The 23,498-nt window shown below is 39.3% G+C and overlaps 1 protein-coding gene across 3 annotated transcripts in view; it reads right to left on the reverse strand.

Moving 5' to 3' along the window:
* The window catches only part of DENND1A (DENN domain containing 1A), a 421,747-nt gene that overhangs the window by 232,970 nt on the left and 165,279 nt on the right, over positions 1-23,498 (reverse strand). For all 3 annotated transcript variants that reach the window (XM_084650295.1, XM_084650293.1, XM_084650294.1), the window contains exons 8-9: positions 20,683-20,736; positions 7,328-7,438 (exon numbers count right to left, since the gene is read on the reverse strand). In XM_084650295.1, the coding sequence (XP_084506421.1) occupies positions 7,328-7,438; positions 20,683-20,736 (165 nt within the window). The remainder of the gene's footprint in view (positions 1-7,327; positions 7,439-20,682; positions 20,737-23,498) is intronic.

The raw sequence follows: 23,498 nt of genomic DNA on the forward strand, positions 1-23,498 counted from the left end.
TTGAATCACTTGTTGGGGCATGTGAGGTTGGGTTTGTAAAAGCAGAGCTGTATCATTAGCATTTAGTGTAAATTAGCTGATGTCAAAACCCTGTTTCAAGTAACAAAAATGACACAGATCTTATCTTCAGACTAATGTATAATATTAATATTTCACTGTAACCTTTAATGCATTACGAAGTGGAATGTGAGGACAATGAAGTCACTTGTCACTTACAAAATTGAGCTTTTGAAATGTCACATCATATCATCAGCTACTGATCCATGAGTTACACAGTCACATTTCTACATAGCCTGGAAGAATCCACATATATTTATACTTTTGACTGAAAAAAAATACACAATTTAGACTGAAGGCAACATTGTATTGGCAAACAACACTAAAAATTGTTGAATTAGTTTAGAAAGGATATTTTAGTTATCTGAGTACAAAGCATAAAAAGTAAAGAAAAGGTTTGGGGAAAAGTAATCTTTAAGAGTAATTTTTCTCCATTCTTTTAGGTAAATGTTTTATATTCTACCATTTATTTTTTGTATTGATTCCAAAGCTAACATTTTTACAAACTATTATTGAAGTGCATGCTAGAGAGACTTTACTTCTGTTAGATACTGCATGTAAACAAAGTATACATAATTTGTTTAATATTGTTTTAAAAGCTAGTAATGAAAAATGTGCACATTTGAATTTGCATCAACTTTAAAGCACTTGGTATATAACAGAGGTATTGTAAATCTTAAATTTCAGTGCAAGAAAATGATTCTATCAAAAATCATACTCAGGGTATGTGTACACTGCATGCTTCTTTCGGCAATGTGCGGTGCACATACCTGTGTAGCCCTGCAAGCATAGATATAAGTAGCCGTGTAATTGCTGAGGCATGGCTTAGGCAACTAAAGACACTTGAAGGGTAAGGCATGAGCTTGAGTATCCTACATGGTTCTCTATTTGCCCAAGATGTGCCTCCCTGTCTACACTGCTATTTTAAGCAACGTGGTTTCCTGCTGCTTCTCACCTGCTGGAGCCTTTCCCAGCTGCCTTCCTCTGCCAGAGCCTTTCACTAACGTGTAGCTACATACCACAGTGTGGACATGGTGTGCTGTTCACTGCAACATGTAGCTACACTTAACATCACATGCCACTGCCAGTGATGTAGTATAGTGCAGACACAGACTTAGTGCGAAAATTAGGAAGCCAGTATGTGTAAAATTTGCCTAAAGTAATTAGACATGATGAATATTCATTAGAAAGCAATTATCAATCCTATGTAATGAGATTTTGCCCTCAAGCTTTTGAATATCCTAGGATCGTAAACAAAACTACAACAGCTAGTTAAATTACAGCACCACACAAATCAGCACCTTATTCTACATGTTGTAAAACAAGACACTAACCATGCAGTGACACATAAACCAAGTAAAAACTTTTAAAGACTACTTAAAATGATCTAAATATTAGTATAACTAACTAACAGCTAAAAACAATTACTAGAAAACAGGAGAAACTCGTAAAAAAAAGCGCCCATAAAGATTCTGAGCATGGAGGAAACATCCCTATGTAGGCAGCTAGCCAGGGAAAGGAAGGAATGGAGGCATTTGCGGGCTGCACAGCTTACCCTTACATCGGCTTTGACCTCTCAGAACCACAATGGGGTATTTGTGAGGTCCCAATGGGCTCTGTTATCATAGAAGGTTCTCAAAGCTCAAGAGCACCATTGCATGGGCATGAGTATGCAAGCACTCTACCAACAGGAATATGGAGAAGCTACCTTGAAAAAATGTGTAATGTACTATAACTTCATGCCAGGCATTAAAGCCCCACCACATAATTTCATTAAATTTTCTCTTTGATTCAGATTAAAAAAAAAAAGCCAGACCCAATTCAAAAATAATACTGCATTAGTGTGGTATTAATTATAAAAGCCTAAACAATAATGGGAAGAGAATGCTGCATCACATCTCATGGTAGATAGTGTTAATTTAAAACATCATAGCCACTGACATCAATTGAGTGAAACATACTGAGGAAGCATTGTCACCAGGACAAAACTGACTAACCTATGTCACCAACTGACTTCCGATAATATATTCACACCTATACAAGAGAATATGGAAATACTGAGGAGAGAGATTACACCACCATGCAGAGCTTATACCACTATGTTAATTTTACACAATTTATATACTCTAGCATTTAGGCACCATTCATCATCATCCTCATCATCATGTTCCTATTATGCCTCTGGCATTTAGGGCAGTGACTAAGCTCCTCGACCCCTATCTGTTTCTGGCAAATCTTTCAAATGGTTCCCCAGCTGTGCTGCAGGCTTTTCAGCTCAGCTTCCACAGCTCTTTGCTATGTTGTTTTTGCACAGCCTCGTTTTCACTTGCCTTCAGGTGTCCATCTTATTGCTATTTTGGTGATGGAATCAGTTTTCATCTGAAGTATATGGCCAATCCACCTCCAACGCCTATTGGCAATGACGGTGCTCATATCTTCTTGGTTGTGTGAATAGGTCTTGGTTTGAGATTGTTCTGGGCCAAAAGATATGGAGGATTTTTCCGAGGTAGGTTGTATGAAATGAAGAAAGGTTGGACAGGTCATACTTTCTTATTCCCCAGAATTCTGCACTAAAAAGTAGTGTTGAAAGTACTGATAAATCTTGAGTTTGGTTTTGGTATTGTATTTTGATGATTTCCAGACTGTATTTAAGCTGAAGGTGTTCCTGGCTTAATTGATTCAGTTCCGGATGTCCTGGCACGTTCCACCATCCTGGCTGATGGGGCTGTCCAAGTACTTGAATTATTCTACACTGGTGAGAACATGATCCTCTATCCGTAGTGGTGATGACGAGGCAATATTAAAGGTCATGATAATGCCTCTTGGCATGTCTTCTGTGTACGCTGCATTACCCAGTCGATGGCAATTTGAAGAGGATAGCAGATATGACACACCCCTGATGTACTCCTATTTTGACTTCAAAACTGAGCTCACTGTGATCAACACTGCCTGTAAAATTGGAATAGAAGCTTTTGATGATGTTCATTATATGGAGAAGGATTCCATATGCCCACAGAATGCGCCATAGGCTGGTCCTGTGAAAGCTATCAAAAGCCTTCTCAAAGTCAATTAAGTTTATGTAGAGTTGTCGTTGCCATTCTAAGCATTGTGCTATTATGTTTCATAAAGTGAAAATCTGGTCTGTGCATCCACGCCCTTAAAAAAAAAAACAACAGCTTGCTCTTTTCTGAGATCTCTGTCAACTGCCTCTGATAGATGGTGGACTGTGATCTTACACAATACCTGGCTTGGCCCAGATAAAAGTGATATCACACCAGTTATTACAATCACTACGAGCTCTTTTCTTAGGCACTATTACATTAATTTAAAGGTATATCAAAAGTCCCACAATAAAGAGGAACAAAACTCTTAGACACACCATTCAGTAAAGCTGGAAAAGCCCAACAGCTCTGCAACAAGAGGAAAAACCCTATAGCTCTGCTTTCCAGCAGACACAGATATGATCATTCCACAACAGCAGCGTAAGAGAGGAAGGGATAAAAAACTGCACAGACACAACACACACTGACCACATTCTGCATTTTTACTCAGTGAGCTGTTTTAACAAAGGTGTCTAAATGAGGCATTAAGCTAGTGTGTTTGGTTTTTAACTAACAGAGAAAGTTTGTCTATTAATAAATACTTTGAAAATAGAAGGCAGGAAAAATTAAACATATTGCTGATGTAATAAATATTTGGAAGATAACAATGACCAATTTTCAGCAACACCAGCGACCCTACTGTTTTCAATCAGAAAGTGATGACTCATCCATGGCATGATAACTCAAGAGAATTGTATTTCTTGTTATGGAGTGCCACAGAGGAGCATGGTAGCTGGTTGTTTCCATTAAGAGTTTTGTATAAGGTAGGTGTATCAGTGAACCATAAAAACTACACATCAGCACAGTGGGGTTGGTTCTGTCAGAAGCATCTGCAAGGAGACAGGCTGGAAATATCAAAGTATTCCATGTAGACTTCTCAATTGGTTCCCGGCCAATGAGAGCTGCGGAACCAGTGTGCAGGGCAAGGCAGCGCACAGAGCTGCCTAGCTGCACCTCTGCTTAGGAACAGCAGGGACAGGTCGCTGCTTCTCTGGAGCCACCCAAAGTGAGCGCCCCCCAGATCCAACACCCCAAAACCCTTCCTCTGCCCCAACCGCTTTACCCAAGCCCCCTCCCGTGTCCCAACCCCCAGCCCCACACCCAAACTCCCTCCCTCTTAGTTAACCAGAATCACTTACAGGCACCCCCCATTCCTCCAACATGCTGGATAAAAAAGCTTTTACTGTAATAAAGCAAATGCACAGCACAATTTCTGACTTGCCTTTACCTTGAGATGATTATGGACAGAACTGGCAGGCTCTCAGCTCATAGAGAGGGACAGAATTTGCTATTTATGCCAGAACAGCGTTTCTTCTCTGCACAAATAGTTGCTTAAAGCTGGAAATATCCTGGTTGTGGATAAATTAACCTCAATGAAAAGTAACCAGGTGGCGGACTTTTAGGAATTAGACTCAATTTGTGAATTTCTCCAAGAACCACCAGGCTGCTTACTTTGGCCATATTTTCTATATTTATACTGCCTGCATTACAGTGAATAGGTATAGGTATAATAGGTATTAGGGCAGGACTGTAAGGGCAAGCTGTGCTGGAGCTTCGAATACTGGCTAGAAGATATACTCCACTTCCTCTCTCTTTCAGTTACAACTTGTAAACACAAAGAGGTCTTTGCTATATGCACACACTCAGTTTTATGCATTCTAGATTAATTTTGTCTTTGTATGAGGAATTAGATCACAAAATGAATAGTTAAAATTCAGCTTGTGAATACTCAGTAAAATTCACAGTTCAGCATTTGCCAGTTGAAAAAAAACAAACCAAAAAACCCATGCAAAATTGCAATAAACTTTCCACAGGTTTAATGACAAACAATTCACACGTAATAATTAATAGGTTAGATCTCAGCACTCAATTACCACCAAATCTTATTTAACTTGCCAATATTAAGAGCTCTTCAATCATAATATGAATTTCAGGAGACATTGTAGCACAGGATATTTCATTCCACTTTTAAGGTTTTTGCTTATTCTTCTCTACTTTACTTGATATTACATTTAAATCACAAGTGTTAAACAAATTAATTGCCAACAGTTCCTTTTTTAAAAAACAAGACACTGACTATACTTTGAGACTTCTCAGAGTTTGGTAAGTTTCCAGTTACAAGGTCTTGGCTTCTGCTGAGCACAGTTTGAAATAAAATAATGCAGCTTGTTCCTACTGCTGGATCATGCAGAGCCAAGTGTGCAGGCAAGGAATCACTGGCTCTCACCCAAGACTTCAAACCTGTATTAAACTGTCACTCCAATCTCAATGCAGTTTATATATATAGTTGTAAGATACAAATGTATAGTAAGGCTAACTCTCACCCTGAAGAGCCAGATATGCTTTTATCTTGGACAGAGGCAAAGAAAGACAAATAGGAGAAAGATGATAAGGAAGGAAAACACAAGCCTACTTGTGAAAGAGCTTATTAAGGAAAGCAAAGTGACAGGTAAGTAATGCTTCTTTCCAGCCTACCTTACGAAGGGGTGGATCATGCCAACCAAGCACACAGGCTCTATAGTTGGGAGAACCTTACCTTACCTTGATGCTGCCCCATCCCGCTTCCAAATTTATAATACTACATTTAATTCCCTTTTTCCTGAACCAAACAAATCACTCAACCCCACCTCCTCCATGCCCACACAAACTGATTTACATCCTAGACCTGGGTCTGTAGCTTCGTTCACTCTGACTCTAAAGCAAAACCACAATGCTGGGTGTATATAAAAGCACACTGAAGAATACACTGCATAGGTCTGTCTATCTAACAGTTTTCTAAAATGTCCATCATTGTAGTATTTAAGTGCTACTGGTTCTTTAGGGTTTTGGTCACAAGAGTCTAAAGTTGTTAGAATGTCCCATAGATTATACTGAAACTCCTGATCTCATCTTCCTTTCTTAACTAGATAGATTATTATTTCTAGCTGGAGATGGAATACAAGTCGGGTTTATTCTCTCTCCCTCCCCCTCCCAATACGTACATGTTATTCTTTTATGGTTTTGGTATGTATTGTTTCAGCAGTATTTTCTGGCAGTCTATGATGCAGTTATAATCTTATACAATCAAAATCAGACCTTTAAAAGGCCAGATGATACCATACAAATGGAAATAAGTGCTCTAACTTTAGAAAGAGCCTTTCAAGTATTTAGTCTACAGCATTAGAAGGCAACGTTTAGTTAACCACCCTCTGTTTATCATTCATAACGGAAAACAATCAATACCCATTTACAGAGCAAACAGAATGAAAACTTAACATTTTCTTTTATACATACAATCACGAACTTATTGACTGATAAAACTTCAAATGCATAATGCTAAACTTTGAACTAAGTCAGGCTAGGTTTTTGGTATTGATATGCAGCCATTTTTAGAAGAGACAGCACTTTGGAGTGCTCAGCAGCTTTCATCTTTCAGACGCTTGATGGAACCTAAGTAGCATTAAGCCTACATCTTATCAAACAAAATTGCGAAAAATGTGGTTCTCTAACGTGTTAGAGCTCACCATCTGGGTTCATCAAGAGAAGGTCACCAGAAGTTCTGCCTGAAAGAATCATTTATCTATTTTTCTTTCAAATAAGCATATGAAAAAGGGTTTTACTAACATGGTATAAATGTTATTATACAGCATCTGTATCAAGAGAAAAACTTTTTCATTCAAACACTTGAGAGGCCTGAGAACCTCAGAAAAGTCATCTTTGCTATGGGATTTTCCACAGCCCAAGCACAGTCAAACATTTATTGTTTTTTTATATATACGCACCTGATTTCACACAGACATTTTTTAGCCAGAAATCAGGTATGTTGAATACATCCTGACAGCATACATTTACTTCTCTCTTCTGCAATTCCCTGCTTCTGTCTGCTTATGCGAATGTACATAATGATTGTATGGCTATTAATGATTCCAGTGATTTGCGATTATTTCTCAGTATGCCTACAGTGCCTCATCTCTGCATACAGTGTCCTTTTAAGTAGGGAAGAACTCAGAAGACTGGCCCTTTGTCATATTCATTTATACAATAAATCCAACTTTAATACAATATTCCTGCCACCCTACAAACAGTTTTAAATCTGTGTTTACGCAAATTCTAGGTATCCCAGATGATCTCCAGCATGACTGGCACTTTTTAAAATGAATTGTCAAGAGAATATTCTGAAATTTACTTACAGTGCTCAGTTTACTACAGCAGATGAGGATGCGACGTTCATATAGCATACTAGCGTAGAGATGCAGCATGTTGTTGACATCGACGGCTACAAAATACTCTGTCAGATTTCTCTAGGAAGAAAGATGAGAGAGTTTTTGAGAAAAACTTTACAAATACAAATATCTTCAAGATAGAAGAGAACCTTAACTTCATCCTTCAATCAAACTGCCACCAGAAAGTGACCTACAGGAAGAAAGCAATACGTCAGCTCAAGACTGGTGTGATTTTGCTGCTACAGCCTGTGCTTAGTTTTGTTATTTTTTAATTAATGCTCCCAAATGCTCAGATTTCAGAAAGTTACACAGCTTAGTGTGATTTCACTCTCAACTCCTGCAACTTAAATATGGAATGAGGAAAATTTTTTGTGAGGAAAATAGGTTCTCTTATGCACACAAAATATATTCCAGAAATCTGACAGTAGCCACAAATTACAGCTACTGGAGATTTCTTATTCAGCTAACTGAAATCAGCTGACTATGTAAAAATCTGCTAATGGCACAATTTACTCCAGAGCAACCGTGAAAATAGGGAATATACCAGAAGCGTTTAAAATACAATCCAAAAAAATGATTAGGTAGTATTTTGTGAACATTAATACTCTCATCACCCTGGGAAGGAGAATCAGAAAGCATCCCTATACTAGAGATTGGAAAACTGAAGCAAAGGAGAGGGGAAGCATCTTTTGCAAGACTATAGAGCATGTCCATCTAAGAGACAGAATTAGAACTCAAATATCCATTTTCCAGTCTAATGCTCAGCCTATGTATTTATTTTGGCTTATACTACAATGAAAAAGCAACCTATCCAACCTCTGCATGCTCATTAAAAACGTAACATACAGAGTGAAACTTTAGATACACCTCTCACACAAACACAAAAAAGGAGGGCAGAGCCAGGGCTCCTTGGTCACTACCGCTCCACTGCCATGTCTATTGCTGAATGTAGAGGGAATGGCAGAAGGAGAAGTTACTCACCTTGTGCAATAAATGGAGTTCTTCGAGATGTTTGTCCCTACTAGTGGTCCACGTTGGGGTACTAGCACCCCAGGCGCCTTTGATCGGAGATTTTTTGGTAGTAGTGCCCATTCAGCCCAAGCATGCACCCTACATAATCTTATGCTCTGTACCAAGGATATATAGGGCTGCGTGAGCAAACTGCCCTCAGTTCCTTCTCCACTGCAAAGTCCCACAAGAAGAAACTCTGAACCAGAGAGGAAGGAGTGCTAGCAGTGCATCATCTGTAGTGGGCCACATCTCGGAGAACTCCAGTTATTGCACAGAATGAGTAACCTCTCCTTCTTCAAGTAGTGTCCCTATAGGAGCTCCACTTCAGGTGACTTAGAGCAGTATGCTCAACCTAAGGAGGCAGCTTTGGATCAGAGTCCAATACTGAAGACAAAACAGCATTCCCAAGGGCAGCATTTGATCTAGAAAAATGAACCATTGCACAGTGCTTGGAAAAGATGTGTATGGATGTCCAAGCTGCAGCGCTTCATGTCTCCACAATGGGAACATTTTTGAGTTAAGTCATCAAGGTAGACAGAAATCTTGTGGAATAGACTAATACCCTAAGAGGAAATTGAATATCAGCAGATTTGTAACAAGAAATAATACATCCAGAAATCTACCTAAAGAGGCTCTGGGTGCAAATTGTGGACTCTTTGGACCTGTCAGCGGTTGACATAAACAGTCTTAGAGATTTTATAAATCACCTGGTTCCGTCCAAATAAAAGGTTAACTCCTTCTTGACATCTATTGTGAGGAAGGTATCCTCTCTGGTCTGATGTGGTTTTGGGAAGAAAACCAAGAAATGAATGACTTGATTGATGTGAAATTCAGACGATACATTAGGTAGAAATTTAGGATGCAGATGTAATGAAACTTTTTCCTTGAAAAACAATGTAAAAGCAGGGTCCGCCATTAAAGCTCCCATTTCCCTGACTCTTCAAGAAGTGATGACCACCAAGAAAGCCATTTTCATGGATAGGTGAAGAAGTGAACAGGTGCCCAACGGTTCAAAAGGAGGTTTCATAAGACACTTAATTACAAAGTTTAAATCCTAAATGTGAAAAAAAAGGTTCCTCAACTCCTTACTGAATCTCGCCATGGTGGGATGAGCAAACACTGAAAGTCCCTCAACTGGGGAATGAAAGGCTGTTATAGCTAGGGCCCTACCAAATTCACAGTCCATTTTTGTCTATTTCAAGGTCATAGGATTTTAAAAATAGCAAATTTCATGATGTCAATTGATTAAATCTTAAATTTCATGGTGTTGTAATTGTAGGGGTCCTGACCCAAAAAGGAGTTGGGGGGGGTCACAAAGTTATTGTGGGGGCGGGGAGAGGGTTGTGGTACTGCTACCCTTACTTCTGCACTGCTGCTGGCGGTGGTACTGTCTTGAGAGCTGGGCAGCTGGAGAGCGGCGGCTGCTGGCCGGGAGCCCAGCTCTGAAGGCAGAGTCACCGCCAGCTCAATGCAGGAGTAAGGATGGCATGGTGTGGTATTGTCACCCTTACTTCTGCGCTGCTGACTGCAGAGCTGAACCCTTGGTCAGCAGCCACCACTCTCTGGCCACCCAGCTCTGAAGGCAGTGCAGAAGTAAGGGTGGCCTCCTAAAATAATGTTGTGACCCCCTGTAACTCACTTTTGGGTCAGAACCCCCAATTTGAGAAACACTGGTCTCACCCACGAAATCTGCATACCATAGGGTAAAAGCACACAAAAGACCAGATTTCATGGTCCGTGACGCATTTTTCATGGCCGTGAATTTGGTAAATGCCCTTATTATAGCCACCAAGTGAACCCTGATGGAACTCTACATAATCCTGACTTTTTTGATACTAGCAGATAGTCAAGGATCATTGAGAGTGAAGAATGCATGGATGAAAGATGTTGATGGTCACACCAGTGGTGAAACCTTTTTCTTTTCTGCAAGTAAGAATTAGGCGTAGATGCTTCCATACTATTTAATAACACCTACTGAACAGGAAGTCTCTATCCCCAAGAACCATCAAGTAACCAAGCCCAATTCCCAGGATGGGATGGACAGTTCAACCGGCATCTTGAGAGAGAAGACTGGGATTGGACAGAAAACTCATTCCCAGACAAATGGCAAGGTAAATCAGGCAACGATACCAGGCTTGTCTGGGCCACACTGGAACTATTAATATAATCTTGGCTTTGTCCTATTTGATCCTGTTTACCACCTTCAATATTAGGAGAGTGGATGGAAATGCATAGAGAAGTTTCCTTGTCTATGGAATCAGGAAAGCATCTCCCCAAGAGTAAGGGCCAAACCCTCTCTCAAGCAAAATTGTTTGCACTTCCTGCTAATAATGGTGGCAAAGAGATCCACTTCTGGAAATCCCCAAGTCAGAAAAACGTTATTGAGAGTCAGAGAGTCCAGCTCCCATTCATAATCATGGGAGAAGTGTCTGCTGAGATTGTTAGCTATGGAGTTTTGTAGTCTGGAACGTAAGCTGCTGAAGTGAGGGTGTGATTGGCTATACGCCAGTTCAATAACTTTATTGCTTCAGTAGAAAGGGCATCTCCGTGGGTCTATTGATGTAGAAAATACAGACTATGTTGTTCTGTCACATCCAGACGTTTTTGATCCTTTTCATAAGGTGTAACTTAGCACGGTGCTGTCCACCCCAGTCATTCACTGCTTTCACAACTAGAGAATAAGAAGGATGGGAAAATAAAAATTCAGAGTCCTTAGCTGGGACATAATATTTTTTACTGGAATGCTTGGAAGTTGGTGGTATTGTTACCAGGGTCTGCCAGATGGTCTTAGCAGGGTCCAACAGAGCCATGTTGATTGGAAAGGCAACATGAGCAGAGGCTGTCCATTGCAGAATATACAGGAGCTTATGGTGAGACTCTCTGATCACCTCTAATGGGATCTGTGAAGAGACTTCAATATGTTTCATTATGTCTTGGAACTGTATGATATCATCAGCCAGAGAAGGTGAAGGAGCACAACTGTCTCATCTAGAGAAGATATTTGTTTGTGGAGTAGCCTCCTGCTCTTTAAAGGATTCCAACACCTGACGTAATGGAGGGAGTATAAATAGGTGAAGAGAATATCTCCTTCTTGGTCTCCACATCAAAAAGTGTAGGAGCTTGTGAAAATTGCTGTCTATTGCAGCCCAAGAATCCCAGCAAGGCCACTGAGAAAGTCCATAAGGCATGGGAGGCATCCCATCCAATGCTGCTTGAACTAGTGCATAGGGGCACGAGTTCATCCCAGAAGTGGCTCCCCTCTTTCACCAAAAGTGGCAGGAGGAAAGTCCCTTGGATGGTGAATAGGGGAATCCTGCACTGATATTTGGGAATTGAAAGAGAAACCCTCCCTGTCTAAAGGAGGAGCTCTACCCATCTCAGAGGGTGCTGGAGAACAGAACAGTACCAGGAAATAGTTCAGTCTTGGTGACCACGTCACTCTCAGTACCAAGAGGCATTCAGACTCTGGCTCATCAGAAACAAGGAAGTCTTCGGAGTATCTGAATTTCTGTGGCACCGTGTGGGGTTGAGTTTGTACAGGGAAAGGTTCCACAGCCAGTACCAAGGACATAGACTGCTCTGGTCTTGTCTGATGGAAGTATACAGTACCAACAAAGATGGCTGGGGAAGAACAAAGACAGTATGAGAAGCATGGCATCTCTCCCATTCCGAGGACATGTTGGTGGCCAGTTTATATATAGAAGATACCAAAAGAGTTGTAGGTACTGCCCTTTTAGAAGCAGAGTGCTTAGACTCCTTCGCTATAGTGTCCTCCTCCTGTGGTATGGAGGAGGGTCTCGGTACTAAGGCATTTGATGCCTTTCATCTTAGATGAGCTCAGAGCCCCAGGTGTAAGGTTCATATCAACGGAGCCTGGAGTACCCAGTGCAGAACACAAGGTCTCCAATGTGGACTTACTTTGAGGAGACTGAGGCTTTCCTGAAGTGGACTCTTTAAGAGGAGAATGAGTCCTCCAAGGCTCTCTCCTGAGCAGATCTGGGAGAACATGCAGATGTCAACAGGGCATTATGCTAACTCAGACGCCAACATCCAGCCAGAATCTCCTGGCCTCAATCTGAGGCCGGATAGCGAGAATGCTCCATCATTAAGAGTCTACGTTTTATCTCCTAGTTCTGCTTTTGAATGCTGAACAGACAGAACACTTTTGAGAAATGTGTTTCTCTCCCAAGCAGCAGATACACCAGGAATGCCCCTCACTGACCGGGATAGCTTCCTAGCAAGCAAGGCAACATTTGAAACCCAGAGATCCTCGCCTACCTTGGGACAATGGGGATCACGAAAGAAAAGAGCACCACCAGGAGGGAAGGGATTACCAAAACAAACTCCTGCTACAATCAAAACAAAGTATAGAATTAATTTAAGTATAAGGAAAAGGAAAAAAAATTAGAGTAAGGCATAACCTTTGTATAGCGAAGCAGGCAGACTAGCGCTTCATCTCAGGCTGCGGTGGTTGAGAAGAAACTGAGGGCCCTTCGCCTGCACAGCTCCACAGATCCTCAGTATGGGGCACGAGGATGTGTAGGGTGCATTTCGGGGCACTGCCACCAAAATTTTTCAATCAAAGGCACAGAGGGCACAAGTGCCATAAGGACACTACTCAAAGAATAATAGACCAGCTAGGGGCAGGGCTACTGATACTGGCAGCCAAGGCAAGATCCAGGCAGATACAGAGCTGAATTCCTGTGAATGCTTCCTGCAGGAACACCAGCACAGCTCTTCTCAATGCTGCTGCTCAGGTTAAAGAGTGACCATGCAACATAATTGTAACTTATGCAGCTCTGAGAAAGAAACAAGCTACATCATGCAGCTATTTACCCAACTCCCTCTCCTCCCCATCCTAGAGGGCCATGCTCCCTTGCAGCAGGCATTCCCTTCTGGGCAGCTCTGCCAGTGTTCCCTCCACACACTGCAGTGGGGAGAAGCACTTGCTACTGTTTTACTTGAGTAGTGAAATGGCTCATGAATGACAGTGAGTAAAATATTAGTCACCCTTACTTACACCTTACTCTGCAAGCGATCCCAACTGAAAATAATGGAGTACTAACTCATGGACTAAGGTGCTTCTCAGTCTGAGCAAGGCTGGAAGAAACAGGCTCTTAATTTGCAGAGAAGGTTTAAACTCAATGCAAACTGCATTTAAAAGAAGTTTTAGAATAGGAAGCTTAATCTGATTCAGGGCACACCAGAAAAGACCAAATTAATGGATTTGACTCAAAATAAATTGCTTGTGGATGTACTATAGGTTGCTGAAAGGTAAGTATGCATATTTATACAAACAGCACATGTGATAAAGCAAAATTAAGACAAATCATTTGTTCAAGTGGGATCTTAATCGTCATAGAATAAAGCAGAACACAAAAAGCAGAAATCAAATAGGATGTAGAAGCTTAAAGAAGCTCAGAAAGCCCATTAGCACTTTTGACAGATCCAAAGATAACTCTAAAACCACCAATACTTGGCCTGAGGAGTCTGCCAAGAAGCTTCATACTGTGCAAAAATATGTTCCACAGCTTGCCATCCAAATACAAAGGAAGAGCTAGAGACAAAAATTACGCCTGATTTTTGGAGGATTTTTGTGGTGATTTTTAAAAATAAAATATTCAAAAATAAACTCACTTTTGTTAGTAAGGAACAAAAAGGTATAAAGACATCATTCAGGTCTCATTAGATCCCTTGTTATGGAAAACCTATAGCCACATACAGGTATATTTTTAAAAAACAACACACTTTGCCAAAACCCCATTAAACTGTCATGTACTTTTTCTGTATTTCTCGGCCCATCTGTGCTGATTAGCAAGATATTTGTGTCTAAACAGAAGCTGTCTCCTTTAAAGTTCTGCTTTCCCCACACACCCATCTCTCTGTGATGCCAAAACACAGTGCGTGACGACACAGGTTTTTCCAAGTGGTATGAATCAAGATGTTACAAATATTAGGGGGCCCATTCTTCCCTCAAGGAGCATGCAACTTCCACTGATGTTAGCAGAGTCGGGCACAGCAAAAGGAGTGTAGAATCCCTGAATTCTGCCTGAACTGAATCAACTACACAGAAAGTGAAAGCTTAAAAGATTAACAAAAATCTATCAGCAGAGGCAAATAAAGGAAGAGAACTGGACAATTTAATGGGGAAAAGTTGTTAAGGTTTTGTAAAGTTTGCCTAAGCATGACAGTGGCTTTTTGAGACATTTATATATCTACATGTGGGGAGTTTTATATGGTTTTATTTTTCCTCTCTAAAGATCTGCAAATTTCTGAAAGTGGAGAGAGCACCTACAGAACATGCAGGATCCATGGCACGATACTGAGGCTGGGCAACGCATGTGCAGTAATTTGCACATTTATTTATAAAAAAAAGATGTCATCTTTAAAGAGAAAATTGAGATAAGTTCAAAATAGGTGGCTACACCTCCTAAGTTGCTAAGCTGAAAATGAGTAGGAACCAAGCTGCTTGAAAACAGAGAAGTCCCAATGTACTCAGTACGGTTGTTATGTATTTGATTTCTCACCATTTAAAACTCTCCTTGGACATTAAAGCTGAGATTTCTCAAAGAATTTAAGGGAATCAGGTACCCAAATCCCACTAAAAATCAATGAGATTTGGAAGCCTAACAACTCCTTCATGCTACTGTCACAGTCCCACCCTAAATTCATTCAACAATTACTCTTTTTTTATTGTTAATAGGTATGTGCACTTTTTGTTGATTTTATTCAGGCCAAAAGATCTCACTCCTGCTTCCTCCTCCTTCACCATCATCCCAAAGAGAACTTCTCAATAGGATTACAATTGAGTGTACCCCCTTCTGTGAAATGGAACAACAACTGGGGTCACAAATGTAATAGTAAGTGCACCATAACTTCTATGTATGCTAAACTGCCATTAAAAATGTATATGCATCACTGAAAAACAAATTCTTTCAAACTATCATAGCTTAGTTACTCATCTCTAGGTCTAAACTTCATTTAATAGTCTTTTGTAAATTTCCCTTTTGGAATAGGCCAGATTTATTTAGAAGCACATTTTCTTCCAAATGTCACACATTTAAAAGTTGCTCTTCAAAGATCTATCAGTTGCTTAACATATTAAGTAATCCATAATATATTTTATAATGCCAGGATGTAGCTTTTGGAGAGCAGGAAAGAAGAAAGAGGTGAGTATTCTGTTACAAATGGTCTAGCTATAGGAATATAAAATTACTAGTTTGAAAAAAGTTATGGAACACAAGAACTTAAATCAGATACATATATTTTAATAAGTGAGATATCATGCAGTTTGAGGTTGTGATGTAAAATGCAAAGAATATATATCACAGCACATCAGAAAGAAACTTCCATCATCTCTGAAACAGCTAAATTACCTGACAAATCTGAAATACAATGGATACCGTGTGTCTAACACTACTTGGTAATATATTTCCTGCAATGAACCCAATTTGTTTATTTCTGAAAGTCACAATGCATTCATAAATCTTTCATATATCCTAAGAAATCTTTTGAAATAGTGAAATCTCAGGTGTTATATGTAACTGTCCACACTAAATGCTTTTGTGGATCATTAACCATTCTGGTCTGACACAAAGCCAGATAATTACGACAAGTTTGTTAATGTTCCAAATGGAGTTCTATGTGATTCTCCATTAATCATTACACACAACTTCAAAATCTAGCACTACTAAAGATTTGTTAATAGAGGCTTAAAAATGTAATTACTGCCATGGTATGTGGCATTATTAAAAATGCAGGTCAACTGTTTAAAAACTATAAAGATTTATGTTCATTTAATGCCTTTATATTATTGTCTATATAAACCACAATCCTACATGAAAGTTACCTTGACAGACAGATAAAACCCGAGTGTGCAATTACACAATGATATTCATTAGCAAAGAAAAGCACTGCTTTTATTAAGTAGAAACCTGAGAAGTAGCTGAGAATCATCTTTAAACAACAAACCTTAGACTAAGGGTTTCATTTTCAAAATTTGTTTTTATTCTTTTCTTACACTGAGACCTAGATTGATGAATTTGCATAAAAATTTATTGGACTAAGTTTATCACATCAGTTGTTGTTTCCATTTTATTCCCATGCCAGCAAGTTAAAGAAGTATGGGTTGGATGAATGGACTATAAAGTGGATAGAAAGCTGGCTAGATCGTCCGGCTCAAAGGGTAGTGATCAATGGCTCCATGTCTAGTTGGCAGCTGGTATCAAGCAGAGTGCCCTAGGGGTCAGTCCTGGGGCTGGTTTTGTTTAATATGTTCATTAATGATCTGGAGGATGGTGTGGATTGCACCCTCAGCAAGTTTGCAGACACTAAACTGGGAGGAGAGGTAGATACGCTGGAGGGTAGAGATAGGATATAGAGGGACCTAGACAAATTGGAGGATTGGGCCAAAAGAAATCTGATGAGGTTCAACAAAGACAAGTGCAGAGTCCTGCACTTAGGACGGAAGAATCCCATGCACCGCTACGGACTAGGGACCGAATGGAGTTCTGCAGAAAAGGACCTAGGGGTTACAGTGGATGAGAAGCTGGATATGAATCAACAGTGTGCCCTTGTTGCCAAGAAGGCTGATGGCATTTTGGGCTGTATAAGTAGGGGCATTGCCAACAGATTGAGGGACGTGATCGTTCCCCTCTGTTCGACATTGGTGAGGCCTCATCTGGAGTACTGTGTCCAGTTTTGGGCCCCACACTACAAGAAGGATGTGAAAACATTGGAAAGCGTCCAGCGGAGGGCAACAAAAATGATTTGGGGACTGGAACACAGACTTATGAGGAGAGGCTGAGGGAACTGGGATTGTTTAGACTGCGGAAGAGAAGAATGAGGGGGGATTTGATAGCTGCTTTCAACTACCTGAAAGGGGGTTCCAAAGAGGATGGATCTAGACTGTTCTCAGTGGTAGCAGATGACAGAACAAGGAGCAATGGTCTCAAGTTGCAGTGGGGGAAGTTTAGGTTGGATATTAGGAAAATCTTTTTCACTAGGAGGGTGGTGAAGCACTGGCATGCGTTACCTAGGGAGGTGGTGGAATCTCCTTCCTTTGAGGTTTTTTAAGATCAGGCTTGACAAAACCCTGGCTGGGATGATGTAGTTGGGGATTGGTCCTGCTCTGAGCAGGGGGTTGGACTAGATGACCTCCTGAGGTCCCTTCCAACCCTGATATTCTATGATCACATCAGTTGTTGTTTCCATTTTATTCCCATCTGTCTCCTCTGCATTCTCTATCAGAACTCTCTATTCCCTCCATTAAAGCCCCCATCATCCACATTGCTGGGACCACATTATTCCCTTTGAAGCCTATCAACACCAACCAATGATCCAAAGGAAATGCTTTTTAGCAACACAAGGCAATCCCCTCTCCTTCAGACTGAACATTAAGCTTTCAAAGTGTTTCCAAGTCCTTCTGGTCCAAAGCCTTTTCTTTTATAAAAGCCTTGATTCACAAGCATTCATCATGTCTCCTGTACAGATATTTTGGGAAGTTGGCTCCTGCCTTAGAACTCAAGCCAACGTCACTTGCAGATGTAACAGACTGAAGGTAAATAAAACTATACATTCTGAAATCAGTACTGTGTGGTATATCCTGTATCCTATTTTAATCTCTGCTGGTGATTTATTATTTGATCACTCCCAACTCAATCTCTTTGTGACTCAACATACCCATCTGTAAAATGGGAATAATACTTCCCAACCTCCTTGGTGGCCTCACTGTAAAATCTTTAAGATCATTAGATGAAAGAAGACAAATTAGCATTAAAACATTATCACCACCACCACTTGGGAAAAGATACCATACTCATTCAAACCAGACTGACTGCTGATTTAGCTTCAGGACGTAAGTCCTGTATTACTTCTAATGTATCAAAGTTCTAGGAAAACCAATGCCATAAAAAATAAATAAAGCATGTGTATTAAATTTAATGGTAATGTAAAGATCTACAGAAAAGCGGGTAACTATGTATATTTGCAATGGGAAAAACAAAGGACAAACATCTGCTGCACAAACTCACCAAGCAACACACTAATAAATAATTAGAAGGTCTGGCTGGATTCTTTATTTTTATAACACAAATGGATTTTTTTTTTTTTTTTGGTGCAGCATCTGACCTCAGAAGGTTTTGTCCTTTATCTAGCAGCAAGACTTTGAGATGTCAGGCAGGCAGATTTGGAAAAGGCTCACAACAAGGAGGTCTAAAGAGTGGTCAAGGCCAGCAAATATCAGCTAGGTCCTCTCTGTGTTTGACACTTGCAGACCTCTCCCCTGATGACACATCTGAGGTATGGTGAAATCTGTACAAGACACTGTATGAACACTGGGCTGAAGTGTATCTCTGAAGAAACCACTCAAAAAAACCCAGAAACCGAGTAAAGTTCCGCTCAACCTTCATTAGAAAGCTATGTGGTACGCAACGGACCTTTATTGGTCCCTTTGTGATCATTTAAGACAGTCCCATGGTCTGCTTAAAAGGTCCCTACCATGCTCCTCCATCCCAATTTGTCTACATGGCCATCATCCTTAATAATCTGCATCTGGATACTAGACCAAGCTCTTGATTTGTTGCCTGCCACTGTGTAGGTATGGCAGAGAGGAAGCATGCTGTCTTCACAAAAGAGGAAGTTAGCCTTAAAACCTCCTACCAGTGTATCCACCAAGCTGCAGAGAAGTCCAGAAAACTGGAATTTATTGCCCCAGCGCTTAGCCAGAATTCAGACACCAAATTGTGAAGACACTAAGAACACACCAGTGGGGCAGGATAGAAAATGTGGGAGAAAATACCAAAGGTGATATCTTGAAAAGTCCAAGGAGGTTTTATACAAAACAACTGCACTTCACCCCTTCTGAAGCCCTAGCAATTTTGGCATTTTAAATATTATGGTCTTCAACTAGAGATATTTAAACTCATCATTAACATTCTTGACTCAAAACAATAAATAGCGTTATAAAAAACTTCAGAAAACATTAAGAACAGCTTCAATATAGTGTATTTTTCAATCTTTCTGATCAGCTTAATTTTAAAACAGAAACTATGTCTCATAAAAATGCACAGTCAGTCAGTTACTGAAGTTATACTTTTGTTCTGCTTACCGAGTCTGAAGCATCATTGATGGCAGCAGCAGAACTATGGAAACCGGGTATATTAACTGTAGTTGGGAAACCAGCAGAGGGAGCACAAAACTTTAATTTGGGGGCAAGTGGGTTGGAAGTGACAAAAGCCAGGGCTATTTTATTATTGGCTCATGGTGAAATTGTAAATTTTCTTAAAAAAAAAAAAATCTTTAGGATTTATAAAACAGGAATGTACACAATTTTAACGTATCTCAAAAACTAAAGTTTTTGACAACATACCTTTCTAGTTTGCCTGTTTAGGTAAAAGTGAAATAGATAAAACTTCTCATCTGCCTCACTCATTCATACATATGCACAGCTGCACACACTCATACCTCCTCTATCCCAAAATGGTCTGCCATGGCGTCACTTTGAAAAATACTTCACAGATCTGTACTTGATAACAATTCAGTTTTAAATAGATTATTATAGTATCTGACATTGGCAAATGGCACTTAGAAGGCTGAGCTTCCTTAATTGACAGACATTAGCAAAAATAGTCAGTTTTTTAGTCAGTCAGTTTTGGGTGGGCTGAAACTGTAAGTGTTTCTCTTAAATAATAACTTTTTATCAAAGATATTTTCATTCATTCAAACTAAGTTTGCCTTGCAAACTGATCAGAAAGCAGCAAGCTTTATCAATAGTGGTAAGAAACAGCCACTAAGACACCTATTGCAGAATAAGCTATTTTATTTTTAAATATCCTTATTTTTGGGAACACTAATTATTAATGTCTGCATCTCTGAAAATAAACATCTTGATTTCGCATTTATATCAAGAGACCATTATTCTGTCACAACTTCCCATTCACTTGATATTTTTTCTTAATTAAATAGACAATTTAATCTCATCATATGACACTGAAAATCATTTGCTCTAGAGAGAATACTGGAGAGAAGTTTTATGGGGTTAATTTACAGTAATTACGGAAAAAGCTAATTTATTGTGTCACTGGTTAATCCTGCAGAAGCAATTTAGCAGCAGACATCCTGTAATACAATTTGGTACAGCAATATTTAATGTTTGAGAAGATAAACAGTGGAAGAGTTTCAATATCTAGTACGAGTTCACAAAATATCATGTAACAGGAACTACTAGCTCTAAGTGAGGATAGCTTTTTGTCTTGCTGTTCTTGAAATTAAAAGGAAAAACTGTAAAATGTATAATCCTCTATGCTACTCACATTTTCAGGGATACTAGGAAGCTCTGTGATGTCAGGCACATTAAAGTAAGAATGCTGGAAAGGAAAACACAAAATTATTTTTGCATAGTTAAAAGAAATACAAAATATTGCTTGGAATCAGTAATGTGTTGAGCCCATAACTGCAAAAGGAAACTAATATATAACAACATTTTATATCAATTACCAATTAGATCATTTTGTCATTGATTTCAAAATTTAGATTTTTTTCTCAAGGTTAAAAAAACACTATATCGAATGTTGAGTTACAAAGTATCAAATATCTTTAAAAGGATAAATTACATGTAATTCTTGTACTTCAGATGTATTAATACACATAGGTCATAAATAGTGTGAGGCTATGTCAGAAGAACTCCAAAGCTTTCTGTAATTCAGACCATCTTTCCTCAGCCCACTACAAGATCCATGTCTGAGTACAGAACATACAACAGCTAGCTCCTTTTTGGCCTAAGGTAGTACAATATTAATATGTTTCACTGTTTAGGCAACAAAAGAGATGGAGCTGTATCTAAAAAGGGCTCCTACTTTCAGAGAATGAAACTGACTGGTAATTCACCCTTTGTGTTAAACGAGGGAACTCTCATAATTACCCTCCCCAATCGCTGTAGGAAATACAAAGAGTTCTGATGCAATAACAATGGTTGCTCTTGATCTCCTTGACATATCTCCTTTTATATATTATAGGATTCTCCAGTGGTACCTTAAGAGTGTTCCTGATGACTGCTTGAGAATGATTGAAGCTCTGCAAAATTATATCACCTGGCAGAATAAATGAGAGTTCCTCTAGGGAAATATATACCGTGAAATTAAAAAAGCACCACCATTTAAGAAAGCAAACAACTTTTGGGAATAGGATTTTTTTCTAACTTAAGGTATATAATTTATTAACTATTCTCCTGCTTGTTGTCTTTTGAATCCCATGGCTAATAGAAACACAAAGCAGCCCTGTGCAATGCATATTTGCATTGCTATGTGGTTTGGAAAGTTCACAGTAGATGGTGTCAAAAATCTGCACCAAATAATGCTCCAACCTGCCAAGTACCCCCTTTAGATGCCCTGATCTACCACACCAGATAGACAAACTACCAAGTTTGCATATGGCAAATTTTGTCCATAGCAGATGCTGTTGCTTCAAGTCCAGCTGGTCATGGTTAAGACATGCATAATGAGCAGATAAACATCCATTCATTGGTTATATCAAAAACTAGCCCAAAAATAAATACAGAGCTAGAGAGTTGCAGTGGTAAAAATATTACTATATGGGAGAAGAACCCATTATAAACATATAATGTCATTTCCACATTTGTTAACATACAATACAGAAAAGCCTTGACTGTAAAGATGCAGCAAGTTTCAGCAACTGTATGTGACTGATACAATAACTGATTGTACAGACTGCGAGCGATAAAATTAATTAACAGTGTTATCTAACTACAGAACTTGGCCACTGCAAAGAAACATCAATGTGACTTTTAAAATGTTTTTTTTAAAACATGTTCAATGATTAAATGATTGTGCAGCACAAAGAAACAAAGCTGAACAAATTATCTCTTCCAGGTGCAATAAATGGTTCCACTACGGGTCGGAGGATGACAACAAATGGGAATCCATTCTCTATTACCAAAATGTTTTAAATCAACCCACAGAAGTAAGAGGAGGCTGGAATAAGTACAAAAAGTAAGGAAGAGGTTTGTATGTTACATCAATTGCTAATGTTGCCATATACTGAAGGCCATGTGTGCAAAGTGAAGTACATACATAAGTCTTTGCAGGATCAAGGCCCATATATTTTTCATTCATGGCTTTCAAATACCAAAACTCGCAATTTGATATCCTGTTTTATGGTCAGTTTACTTAATCCATGACATGTTAAAGAAGATAATGTTGTTTGAGTAATTTAACTGGAAAGCTATTTTGCGTACACCTTTTTATTTTTAGCTATTTGAAAAACTGTCTAGTTTTTATGTTGGTTTCCTAGTTTCATGATGCTTCACACCACTGCAATTTGTGAATTGCTTAATGGAGAAATTTACTTGCTTTACATTCCAGGAAACTATTTTTGTTTTATTATTTGCTACTTTGATAATGCAAGACATTTCTGATGTTCTTATTTTGGGAAGTGAGGGTAGTTAGACACACTTTGTATTTTTGTTTGTAAGTTAATATTTTGTATATTTTATATTATTTTGAATTTTATGATGTGTTATAACACTGGCACTTTATTTTGTGTTAAAGTTTTTTGGGGGCTGTTGTGCTCTTGTAATGTTTCCACAAGTCACACAATTCTGTTGTATATAGTGATTTATCATACATTCCATACTTCATGAACAATTTTTCGGCTGAAATATCTAGTAGCTGAAACAGCTACTTTGACTACAGATAAAACTGGTATGCAATGCAGACTTTAGCTTCCCAATGTGTCACTATTTTAATTTGAATTGAAAAGGAACAGAGGAAATGGAATATGGAGACTACACAATTAATAGGAAAAAACTCCACAAGCTCTTACAGATCCATCAACTTGTAAACAGCTAAACTAAAATGCTTAAATAGCCCAAAACAAAAGTAGTCCCTAAGCTGTCCTTTGATATTCTTTCCTGCTCCAGTGCTCATGAAATGTTTGAGGCAAGGGGAGACCAACAGCATTCCTTGAAACCACTGGTATGAAACAACTGAAATATCCCAACAGATCATCCTGTCTCTGAGACAGCTTGTCCTCTAGGTCAGGCAGACATGCTGTTCATACAATAGCTTTCCCTGATAGGACTAGGTCATCTCCACTGCCAGCTGGTGACCTA

Source organism: Lepidochelys olivacea (genome assembly GCF_965140295.1).
Source record: "Lepidochelys olivacea isolate rLepOli2 genome assembly, chromosome: 16".
Lineage (NCBI taxonomy): Eukaryota > Metazoa > Chordata > Testudines > Cheloniidae > Lepidochelys > Lepidochelys olivacea.